The 12,186-nt window shown below is 56.7% G+C and overlaps 1 protein-coding gene and 1 pseudogene across 2 annotated transcripts; both read right to left on the bottom strand.

Moving 5' to 3' along the window:
* Positions 1-1,118: 1,118 nt before the first annotated feature.
* Positions 1,119-3,947, bottom strand: LTC4S (leukotriene C4 synthase). Of its 2 annotated transcripts, XM_033178535.1 has the most exons (5): positions 3,485-3,946; positions 1,977-2,076; positions 1,804-1,874; positions 1,637-1,718; positions 1,119-1,379 (listed from the first exon to the last, which is right to left on the bottom strand). In XM_033178535.1, exons 1-5 carry the CDS (start codon positions 3,813-3,815, stop codon positions 1,238-1,240), a joined length of 726 nt encoding a protein of 241 aa, XP_033034426.1. In that variant the 5' UTR covers positions 3,816-3,946; the 3' UTR covers positions 1,119-1,237. The 2 variants fall into 2 exon arrangements, with proteins under 2 accessions (XP_033034426.1, XP_033034425.1); XM_033178534.1 differs by having other exon boundaries at positions 1,637-1,874; positions 3,485-3,947.
* A 394-nt stretch (positions 3,948-4,341) lies between these two features.
* LOC117064352 lies at positions 4,342-5,400 on the bottom strand (annotated as a pseudogene).
* Positions 5,401-12,186: the final 6,786 nt, after the last annotated feature.

Here is a 12,186-nt window from a genome sequence, read left to right as displayed (position 1 = left end):
TGTGTGCCTCAAATGTGAACGCCCTGGACATCTCCCTCTGCCCCTGCGCCTGGCTTCATTTGCTTGGTCTGTGCCCCAACGTGCCAACTAAGCCCGGCACTGGGCCTACCCACCCAGCATCAGCAGCGACCTTGCCCTGCTAAGTCAAGGAGCCAGCCTGGCCTGCAGGCGCAGTGCCACCTCGGCGCCACCTCACCCCCGTTCCTAAGATCAGGCCGCAAAGTCAGTAATTCACTGGTGAAAGCAGCGCAGAATCCGGGACCACAATACCCACAGCAAGTCCCCCAAATGCCTCCCCCATGTCCAAGGTCTGCAATGAGGCCTTCCCTTAGCTCCTCAAGCTGAAGGCATTTCCCAGCCTCCTTGTTCCCCTCCGTGTGTCTCAGCTTGGTCCTCATCCTGGGTTCCCGGCACACTTCTCTGGCACGTTAGGGTCTCCCGCTCACCTCAGGGCCTTTGCACACACCGTTCCCCCTGCTTGGCAAGCTCTCCTTTCTCCGTTTCTCCTGTATACTCGGCTAAGTCACTTGTTTGTTTTGTGGGCCTCCCCTGGATCCCCAAGCCTTCTGTACATTTCCTTGAGACCTGTCACTGACTCACTATGTTCCCATGGTGCCCGCAGCTCTGCGGACCTGGGAGGGCTGCCCTGAACACCTACAGTTAACAAGGGGGATCCAGTGCTGACCAAAAGGCCCCTGCCCTCACCGGAGGAGAGATCCACAGGCTGTGGGTGGCACCGCAGCTGCACAGCTAGGTGCTGGGCCCCGCGCCTGCAGGCTAGTGTCAGCTGTGAAGGCCAGGGAACGAGGGACTGGGTGGCTGAGAGTCAGAAGAGGGGAGGCCCCTGAGGAGGGGGACCGGTGAGGAGACGGCTGAGCGCTAGCAGGGTGAACCCCGGCAGGACTGGGCGGCCCTGTAACCCAGAGGCTGAGTAGGGAGTGGGGTGGGAGGTGAAGACCGGATCCAGTCCCGCCCCAGGGGGAGGTCCCGTTCCTTCGCAGCCCCTCCCACGCCGCCCCTCTAGAAAGCCCGCCAGGCTGCCCGGGCTTGGGCTGGGCCCCTCCAGGGTCCGTGCCCGCGGTGCGGCACCCCCGCGGCCCCAGAAAACGCAGCCCGGGTCTCGGTCACGAGAACTTTAATGATAGAGACTAGGATGCGGAGGCGAGCGCCGCTTCCCGGGGCGGCTGGAGGCTCCGCCTCTTCGTTCCCGGCTCCGCCGGCCCAGCGGCCTTGGTCTTCAGGCCCACGGCAGCAACGTCCGCAGCCGTCCGAGGAGCGCGGCGCGCAGCGCTGCCGGGAGGAAGTGGGCGAGCAGGCCGAGCGCAGCCAGCGCCACCAACAGCCAGAGGGCGCGCGCGCTCGCGTACAGGGGCGCCAGCCTGCGGGCGGCGGTCAGCGGGGCGGTGGCGCGAGAAGGCCCAGCTTCTTCCCCGCCCCAACCCCGGCCCCACGGGGACTTCCTCCGGCCGCCGCCAGGGCTCGCCCACCGAATTCCCAAAGGCGCTGGGCTCCGGCCCGTCGTCCGCCCGCAGCTTGGGCCCCGCTCCCCAGGACCCCGCCCGCCCGCGACCTTTCCCCGGCCCCGCCCCGCCCCGCCCCGCTGCCCGCCCCGCCCCGCTGCCCGCCCGGCCCTCACCTGAGCTGCGCGGAGCGGGCGTAACCCTGGAAGTAGCGGAGGCGCGCGAACAGGTAGACCAGGCCGCACAGGGCCGCCGCCCCTGCGAGAGGTGCGCGCGGACCTCGTGAGCGTGGTGCACGGCCGCCAGGGGATCCAGCGCGTGCGCCCCAGCCCCACACCCCGACCTTCATGAAAGAAGATGCCGGCGACCCAGAGCGTGGCGAGGAACAGCGGGAAGTACTCGCTGCAGTTCACCCTGCGGTGGGCGGGTGGGATGAGCACGCCGGCCGGGCTGGTCCTGCAACCTGGACCCGCCCGGGGCTCGCTCCCCGTCCCGCGCCCTCCCGCTGCGCCTCACTGGGCTCGGTAGACGCGCTCGAACTCGGGTGGGCCGGTGGTGAGCGGCGGCGACACGCGGAAGGCCCTGCGCGCCGAGATCACCTGCAGGGAGAAGTAGGCTGGGGGAGGACGGGGAGCAGGAGTCAGGTCTGGACTCCCGAAGCCCCGGAGATGGGAGTGGGAAGGATCCTTCACGTGGCCGTGTCCTCTCTTCCCTAAGGCGGAACAACTCCCTGCTCTCTCCTGAGGAGACCTCCCGTCTGACCCAGCCCTGGCCTGCCCTGTGTCCCTGACATTCAGCGGGGAGGGCAGGACTGAAGCCTGGGGCGCAGAGAGGCTCTGCCCCAACCTGTGAGTGTATGGGGGAGGGTGGGTGATTGAGCCACAGGGACACCTGCTCGCGAGAGAGCTCACCTGAGTCCTTGTTTCTGACTCATTTCACTCGCAAAACACAGGCAAATGCAGCTTTCAGGTCCCTGGCCAGCAAGTGCCTCGGGAGCCTGAGGGCAGAGCTGGCCGCATCCTCCCAGGTGCAAGGAAGCACACTCCCTGTAGCTATCAGTCCCTGGTCACCCACCTACCAGAGCCCACCCGCAGGGCCCTTGACCCTGCCTCAGGCCAGGATCACTAAAGCCTGGGTCCCTGTGCCTCCAAACCTCAGTTTCTCTGTTCCTGCATTCTGGCCCCAGGCCTAAATCTGACAGACACCTTCTCTTCTGCTCCCAGGAGGTTACAGCTGGGACTCCCCTAGCCTAACCCCAGGACCCCAGGGCTGGGGTACTTGCAGAGGGTGGGCTGGCCCCAAAGTTTCTCTGTGAGCAGGAGCCCTTCCCTTGGTCAGGGGAGGCCAGTGCTGGCTGTGCAGTCCCTCCCGAGACCTCCCGTCTGACCATCTCCCCTTGAATCCTGCAGCCCTGGCACCTTTGGTGCTGGGCACCCTGCAGACGGGTGTCACAGGGTGGCCATCCAGCTCAGTATGAGTGCAGCTGGAGGTCAGGCTGGCCTGTCTGTTCAGCCTCTTCAGAGCCCCCTCCCCAGGCCGTGCCTTATCCTAGCCCACACACTGTGGGGCAGTGGTGTCTCTAAGTGGCTAGGATATCTGGCCCAGGAATGTGTCCTTCAGAGCCAGTCTGAGAAAGGCATTAAGCAGGCTCCTTTAGGGGGCTGGAGGAAGGAGTCGCACCTCTGCCCTGCTCCACGCGGTCCCAGTATGGAGGTGCCTCCTTTGAAGCAGGGCCAGGGAATGGGGGCCGCTTGCTGGGACGCCCAGAGAGGGGACAGCTGGAAAGAGCAGGGATCAGCTTCCCCAAGCCCATGGCTATCCCACCATTTGTTCTGGCACCCTTGCCACCCCCAAGTCCTACAGTTCTCACAGCCAGGTGCCCCCCCAGGTCCCTGAAAGTCCCCACCCTCCAGCTTGGGCCTGGGCTGGAGTCCCTGCCTCTGCCCTCCACCTGGACCTAGGGGGCAGAGGGCAGGCTGTAGGGATCTGAGGCCCACCCTCTTCCTAGATAGGAGCCAGCCCACCTTGCAGCAGGACTCCCAGGAGGGTGACGGTGGCCAGTAGAGCTACCTCGTCCTTCATGGTGCCGTCGGCTGCGGTGGCACGGGCTGTGTGTAAAGGCGAGCTGGGGAACACGTAGCCCCGTCTGTTGCTCAGAGGTCGGCCCAGGAAAGGAAGAGCAGCCTCAGTGCTCTCCCCACCCCAACTCAGTGGAGGGGGTGGTGGGGGTGTGACCATACCACACAGAGCCAGGCCAGCAGGGAGGAAACCAAAGTCTGGACAGGGGAGAGAAGCCAGCTGGAAACTGCCTCGCCACTTCCTGATTGTTCGTGCCCCTTCCTTGCCTAGTCCCATGTGGCAGAGCCCAAGCTGTCCATCTGGGTCAGCTCCAGCTGTGGGTGTGCCCCCTGCTGCATCACCCCACTTTCTCCAGGGCCTTGGAAACCCCCACGTTATGCTAGAGCCAGCTAGCTCCAGGCTCCCGGCTGACTCCCCCACCCACCTTATCTGTTCCCTGCCCCCATCCAGACTGTTCTTGGCAACCCCTGCTGCACCCTCCTCTGCGGAAGCCCTTCCCAGTGCCTTTGGATTCCGAATGGAGTCCCAGCGCCCCCCAGCCACACTGGGCCCCACCAAGCTCTTTCTCCTTCAGGAAACCTCATGCCTGCCAGCCTCAGTCGATTGCAGGGGTTCCCTGCACAAGGGCCCCCTGGGTGGCAGGAGGGTCAACCCTTGTGGGCCATCCCTCTCTCGGGCCTCTCCTGGGCCTTCCACAACAGTCACCTGCCCGTGACTTTCTGCCCTGTAGCCCTCTTGCCTCAGGGTAACAACCCTCCACAACCTACCTAAGACAGCAGCCGTCCCCACACTCAGGCCCTGTGGTCTGGACAGCACTGACTCCTGCCCCTTCCAGGCCTATGAGATGCACACTGAGCCAAGGCTGACTCAAGATGGTGAGACATAGTTCTGGAAACTTCCTTAGAACTTTGGGACAGGAAACTCGGAGTGGGGAGGGGGACTACGGCGGGCCACTCTGAGGAGGAAAGAGCTCACACAGGGCCAGGCAGAGGAAAGGCGGAACCTGAGGACTCCTGTCTGGAGCCCTGGGTGTCCCCCTTGCCCTGCCTGGAGCGCCCCCGGCCTGCCAGTCTAACCAGTTGTGCCTAATGGCCACTTCCTCTTTTGGCTTGAGTGGGTTTGCGGTGGCTTTTGGTCAGACGTGGCAAAGTCCAGACCCAGAAGCATGGGCAGGAGCTGGGGGAGACCACATGCAGGTACAGTCCGTGCTGCAGGGGTCGGGCCGCATGGCTCTGCCCTCGCACCTCGTCCTTCCTTGCTGCCCCAAGCCCAGCTCCAACCTGAGGCTTGGAGCCTGCCGGGCTCTCTCAGAATCCCTTCTTCCTTCTTCTCTGGGTATCCCCCCACCCCCGCCACCTCCGCCCCCAGAAACCAGATACGCCCCAGCTGGAGGCTCTGTGTGGTCCTCCAGGGCAGGGGCCAGGGCTCAGGCCCGGCCCCTGCTTTAGACCAAGGTGTGACAGTCATCTTGGGACTCAGTGTTGGAAGAGTACCTCCTAGATCCTGGGACACAGATGCAGTGCCAGGGAGCGGTGGTGGCCGCGTCCTCAGACTGCCCACTCAGCCTCCTTCCTCCCTGACACCTGCCCCACAGGGCCTGCCTGAAGGGTGGGATGCAGGCCACCACACAGGGGTTGACGGTGCCAGTGGGCTGTGCCCAGAGTGCCTGTGTGCACCATGCATACATATCTGCATGCCCCTTGGTCCGCTGTCACACATCCATGTCTTTGTGCTTGTGGGTGTCCATGTGTCTTCACAAGTCCAGGCCCTCCTGTCGGCCAAGCTCTCATTTCCTCCAAGGCCTGAGCGTCCTCCCTTCGGAGTTCATCCCCTCATTCCGCAGCAGGAAGCCAAAGCCTGACATCAGCAGCTTCTGAGGAAGTCCCTTGGCGGATATGCAGGGCAAGGACCTGGGTCTTGGCCCCAGGAGCCCTCCCCGGGTCTCTTGGTCCCCACCTCCCTCCCTCTGAGCCTATCCAGGCTATCAGGGCCCTGCCTGGGCTCAAGCCAGCTCAAGCTGACAGAAGGGCCAGCCAAGCCCCCACCCCTGCTCGGGCCACCCAGATTCCATATTCCTGTCTAGCTCTGGAGGCACCAGTATCAGGAGGGAAGCGAAACCTCCTCCCTGAGCCTCCACAGAGCCCTGAGGAGCCTGTGATGCCCACCCACCAGGACCTCTGGGAGGCAGAAAGGCAGAACCATTGCACAGAAAAGAAACCAGAACTTCTGTGCAGTGGATCATAAGCAGTGCATAACTCAAACCCTGAGCTTGAACAACACAGTTTATTTAGAAATCATTTTATATTTGAGACAGGATTGTGCTGTGTTGCCCAGGCTGGAGTGCAGTGGCTCAACATACCTCACTGCATCCTGGAACTCCTGGGCTCAAGCAATCCTCCCACCTCAGCCTCCCAAGTAGCTGGGACCACAGGTTCTAATTTTTTTTTTTTTTCCAGAGATGGAGTCTTGCTATGTTGGTCAGGCTGGTCTCAAACTCCTGGGCTCAAGTGATCCTCTGCCTCAGCCTCCCAAAGTGCTGGGATTACAGGCTTATTTTAGACTTACAAAAACGTTGCAAAAATCTACAGTCTCGGCCAGGCGTGGTGGCTCACGCCTGTAATCCCAACACGAGGTCAGGAGATCGAGACCATCCTGGCTGGCACGGTGAAACCCCGTCTCTACAAAAAATGCAAAACATTAGCCGGGTGTGATGGCAGGCGCCTGTAGTCCTAAGGAAGGAGACCACTACTACTCCTGCTGCCCTCCTCCCCCCGGCCACCTTGCCTAGTTCACAAGACAGGAGGAAAGAGAGAAACAAAAGTAAGATAAATAGCCAGACAACCTTGGCACCACCACCCGGCCCTAGTTAAACAAAGTAATAATAATAACATCAACCCCTGGCCTAAACTACTTGTGTTATCTGTAAATTCCAGACACTGTATGAAAAAAGCATGGTAAAACTTTCTGTTCTGTTAGCTGATGCATGTAGCCCCCAGTTACGTTTCCCACGCTTGCTTGATTTATCGTGACCCTTTTACATGGATCCCTTAAAGTTGTAAGCTTTTAAAAAGGCCAAGTATTTCTTCTTCAGGGAGCTCAGCTCTTAAGACGCGAGTCTGCCGACGCTCCCGGCCAAATAAAAAACCTCTTCCTTCTTTAATCCAGTGTCTGAGGAGTTTTGTCTGTGGCTCGTCCTGCTACAGTCCCTGCTACCCGGGTGGCTGAGGCAGGAAAATGGCGTGAACCCGGGAGGCAGAACTTGCAGTGAGCCGAGATCGCACCACTGCACTCCAGCCTGGGTGACAGAGGGAGACTCTGTCTCAAAAAAACCAAAAACAAAAACATAGACTTAGATAAAACATTTGTGAATCATACATATGATTTTTAAAAAAACACTTTGTATTCAGAATATATAAAAACTCTCAAAACCGGATAGTAAGAAGACAGTTTCCTGAGTAAATGTGTGCAGATTCCTGTAGGACAGGGATCACTTGCTGCACAGCTGAGAACTGATTCAGTCTGGAAGTGGCCTGGGATCATGAGAGCCTGAGTCTTTACTGGGGCAGCTAGCCTGGCTTCTCTCTGCTTCTCTGTTCTTTTCTTTTCTTCCTTTTTTTTTGAGACGGAGTCTTGCTCTGTCGCCCACCCTGGAGTGCAGTGGCATGAACTCGGCTCACTGCAAGCTCCACCTCCCAGGTTCACACCATTCTCCTGCCTCACCCTCCCAAGTAGCTGAGACTACAGGTGCCCGCCACCACGCCTGCCTATTTTTTTTGGTATTTTTTAGTAGAGATGGGGTTTCACCATGTTAGCCAGAATGGTCTTGATCTCCTGACCTTGTGATCCACCCACCTCGGCCTCCCAAAGTGCTGGGATTACAGGCGTGAGCCACTGTGCCTGGCCTATTTTATTTTTTTGAGACAGTCTTACTCTGTTGCCCAGGTGGGAATGCAGTGGCGTGATCTCAGCTCACTGCAACCTCCGCCTCCTGGGTTCAAGCAATTCTCCTGCCTCAGCCTCCTGAGTAGCTGGAATTACAGGCGCACGCCAACATGCCCAGTGTATTAGTCTGTTTTCACGCTGCTCATAAAGATATACCCAAGTCGGGGCAATTTACAAAAAAAGAGGTTTATTGGACTTATAGTCCCACATGGCTGGGGAGGCCCTACAATCACGGCAGAAGGCAAAGAGGAGCAAGTCATATCTTACGTGGATGACAGCAGGCAAAGAGAGAGGAGCTTGTGCAGGGACACTCCCAATTTTTTGGTTTTTTTTTGTTTTTTTTGAGACAGAGTTTTGCTCTTGTTGCCCAGGCTGGAGTGCAGCGGTGCAATCTCAGCTCACTGCAACCTCTGCCTCCCAGGTTCAAGGGATTCTCCTGCCTCACCCTCCTGAGTAGCTGGGATTGCAGGCACCCACCACCACACCCAGCTAATTTTTTGTATTTTTACAAAAAGTACAAAAAAATACAGCCTGCCCATGTTGGGGGCTGTGATCCACCCGCGTTGGCCTCCCAAAGTGCTAGGATTACAGGCGTGAGCCACCAAGCCTGGCCAATTTGTTGGTTTTAAAAACAGGAGTTTCCCAGGCTGGGCCTGTCCTCACCTGAGATCAGGAGCTGGAGACCAGCCTGCCCAACATGGCGAAACCCTGTCTGTACTAAAAATACAGAAATTAGGCCGGGCGCGGTGGCTCAAGCCTGTAATCCCCAGCACTTTGGGAGGCCGAGACAGGCGGATCACATGGTCAGGAGATCGAGACCATCCTGGCTAACACAGTGAAACCCCGTCTCTACTGAAAAATACAAAAAGCTAGCCGGGCGAGGTGGCGGGCGCCTGTAGTCCCAGTTACTCGGGAGGCTGAGGCAGGAGAATGGCGTGAACTCGGGAGGCAGAGCTGGCAGTGAGCTGAGATCCCGCCACTGCACTCCAGCCCGGGCGATAGAGCGAGACTCCGTCTCAAAAAAAAAAAAAAAAAATACAGAATTAGCTGGGCATGGTGGTGTGCACCTATGATCCCAGCGACTCAGGAGGCTGAGACAAAATCCCTTGAACCCAGAAGAAGGTGGAGGTTGCAGTGAGCTGAGACCGCGCCATTGTACTCCAGCCTGGGCAAAAATTCAAGTTATTGCACTTTTGATCTCTTGCCACTAAGAAAGGCACATAGGCCTTGGTGGCTCTTTGGAGGTTTTGGATGCAACACAGTTCACACTTGGGACTGCTGCTTTGACTCCTGCCAGGATGCAGGGCAAGCGACCTCCTGCTTGGTTCACAAAATCAAGCACACCCCTGGTGCTAGAAATAACTGTGGTACAGACAGAGCCAGGTGGTGTTTCTAGCAGAAGCCTCATAAGACAGTCATAGTGCATAATCTTATGATCCCAGATCAAGGCTGTGTGTTCCCCAGCAGGGAATGGACATTGTTCCAAAAACAAAACAAACAAAACTGGACGTTGGGACATTGGGGCACTAAGTGATTGTGTGGCCAGAGCAGTCTGCCACAGCAGCTGGTTCTGTTGGGCCCAAGAAGTCCAACAGTGGGGCAGGCCCAAGGCCATCCTTCCACTGCAATGGAAGTGGTGCTCCAGCACCCACGGCGTCCCAGTGCACAGGTAAGCACAAGCAAACTCCTATGTCACCCACTGCTGTGACTCCAGCATGCTTCCTGACAGTAGCCAAAACCTGCCCCCAGGGAGAGGCTCTCTTTCACCAGTGGCTTGTGTTTCCAGGTTCCTGATGGTGTCTCTTAATGCACAGAAGCTCTTAAATTGACTGTAACAAATGAATCAGTGTTTTACCTTATGGTTAGCTCTTTTTGTGTCTTATCTAAGAAATTCTTCCCAACTCTGAGGGAACCAAGATAGTCTCCTATATTCAGGTCTGCAATCTACTGTAGTCCCAGCTACTTGGGAGGCTGAGGTAGGAGAATCGCTTGAACCCGGGAGGCAGAGGTTGCAGTGAGCAGAGATTGTGCCACTGCACTCCGGCCTGGGCGACAGGGTGAGACTCTGTCTGAAATTAAAAAAAAAAAAAAAAAAAAATTCATAAGTGAGGGTTCTGCCCTCAGGACCCAGTCACCTCTTAGTAGGCCCCACCTCCCAAACTGTTGCATTGGGGATTAAATCCAGCACATGAGCGTCTGGGGCATGCATTTAGCTCATTTGCTTTTTCTGGATATTTCATATAAATGGAACTATACAGTATGTGGTCTTTCATGCCTGGCACAACTTAGCAAAATGTTTTTGAGGTCTTTGTAGTATTTTCACAACTTTTTTGTAAGGTTGAAAATATTTCAAAATGAAAAGCTAAAAAAAGAAAACATGGCCAGGTGCAGTGGCTCACATCTGTAATCCTAGCCCTTTGGGGAGGCTGAGGTGGGCAGATCACCTGAAGTCAGGAGTTGGAGACCAGCCTGGCCAACATGGTGAAACCCTGTCTTTACGAAAAACTACAAAAATTAGCCAGGCGTGGTGATGGGCACCTGTAATCCCAGCTACTCAGGAGGCTGAGGCAGGAGAATTGCTGACTCCTGCCAGGATGCAGGGCAAGCAACCTCCTGCTTGGTTCACAAAATCCGGAGGCAGAGGTTGCAGTGAGCCAGGATCGCGCCACTGCACTCCAGCCTGGGCAACCGAGTGAGACTCTGTCTCAAAAAAAAAAAAAAAAAACCCCATGAATTGCTTGTGGCCCTTTCCCTCATGGAAGGGACTCAGTTTGCACCAGGTGGTTGGTTGGTCTCCTTACTCAGTCCCTTGAGGAGACCAACACTGGTCTCTGTCACTGGCAGGCTGGATACTTGGGCACTTGGGTGGCAGATCTGGATTCGTCTGGGGGAGCCAGAGCCATGATGCTGGGATCCCGCTCAGCCCTGCCCCTGTCACTGTTGCTTACTGCTCATGAGCTCACCTTGGTGGGCCCAGCACTCAGGGCCCATGACAGAGGCTGGCTGGTGGTCACTGCAGCTGAAACTGCGACTCAACTTTGCTGTGTTCGCAGCAGACTGCTGTCAGCTGCTAGGAACCATTTACGTCTTTTTCGGCCCAGACTGGAAAGTCAAATGAGCATCTATGGCCGGGCACGGTGGCTCACTCCTGTAATCCCAGCACTTTGGGAGGTCGAGGTGGGTGGATCCCCTGAGGTCAGGAGTTCGAGACCAGCCTGGTCAACATGGTGAAACCCCATTTCTACTAAAAATACAAAAATTAGCTGGGCGTGGTGGCAGGCACCTGTAATCCCAGCTACTTGGGAGGGTGGGGCAGGGGAATTGCTTGAACCCAGGGGGTGGAGGTTGCAGTGAGCCGAGATCGTGCCACTCTACTCCAGCCTGGGAGACAAGAGCGAAATTCCATCTCAAAAAAAAAAAAGTATCTATGAGGCAGACCACCACCCTGCATCCGACCCACTGGGAAGAAAGGCTCCCTGTCATTTCTTCTCTGGGTCTTCCCCACTGTGGCAGCTCTTGCTTCCCAGGCCAATACCCAGTGTGAGGCTTCTGTCAACTATCAAGTGAGTCTTTTTTGATTACATACCAAGGCCAAGGAAATGGCTGGGTGGACCTGTGGACCCAGAGGTCCCACTAGGCACTGGGCTTAGGCCAGGATTCCGTTTCTTCTTCTTCTTCTTCTTTTTTTTTTTTTTGAGATGGAGTCTCGCTCTGCCGCCCAGGCTGGAGTGCTGTGGCCGGATCTCAGCTCACTGCAAGCTCCGCCTCCCGGGTTCACGCCATTCTCCTTCCTCAGCCTCCCGAGTAGCTGGGACTACAGGCGCCCGCCACCTCGCCCGGCTAATTTTTTTGTATTTTTTAGTAGAGACGGGGTTTCACCGTGTTAGCCAGGATGGTCTCAATCTCCTGACCTCGTGATCCGCCCGTCTCGGCCTCCCAAAGTGCTGGGATTACAGGCTTGAGCCACCGCGCCCGGCCCTTTTTTTTTTTTTTGAGATGGAGTTTTATTCTTGCTCCATCAGTGATAGCCAAAAATTGCTTGTTGTCTTCGTAGTATTTGTTTCCATATTTTTCTTCCTCCACTAATGTGCCAACACTCCCATCATTTGCCCTGAAAAAACTTCGTAACTAGCCGTGGAGGCAGCTGTAGCTGCTGACCTGCTGCAGGCTGTGCTTCAGACCTGCAGTCCTTTGGCCTCATCCTTCAGGCTGTGGTACTGGGGGAACCCGTCCCCGATAGTTAACGTGGGTTCTTTTCTATTTCCCTAAGTGTTGGCTGGTCTGAGAAATAAAGGGAAAGAGTACAAAAGAGAGAAATTTTAAAGCTGGGTGTCTGGGGGAGACATCACATGTCAGCAGGTTCCATGATGCCCCCTGAGCTGCAAAACTGCAAGTTTTTATTAGCGATTTTCAAAAGGGGAGGGAGTGGACGAATAGGGTGTGGGTCACAGAGATCACATGCTTCAAAGGCAATAAAATATCACAAAGCAAATGGAGGCAGGGCGAGATCACAGGACCACAGGACAGGGCAAAATTAAAATTTGCTAGTGAAGTTTTGGGCACGCATTGTCATTGCTAACATCTTATCAGGAGGCAGGGTTTGAGAACAGACAACCGGTCTGACCAAAATTTATTAGGTGGGAATTTTCTCATCCTAGTAAGCCTGGGAGCGCTACAGGAGACCAGGGCTTATTTCATCCCTTCG

The sequence above is a fragment of the Trachypithecus francoisi genome, unplaced genomic scaffold (assembly GCF_009764315.1).
Source record: "Trachypithecus francoisi isolate TF-2019V2 unplaced genomic scaffold, Tfra_2.0 Lachesis_group2, whole genome shotgun sequence".
In the NCBI taxonomy this organism is placed as follows: domain Eukaryota; kingdom Metazoa; phylum Chordata; class Mammalia; order Primates; family Cercopithecidae; genus Trachypithecus; species Trachypithecus francoisi.
This window is presented reverse-complemented; position numbering and strand designations above follow the sequence as displayed.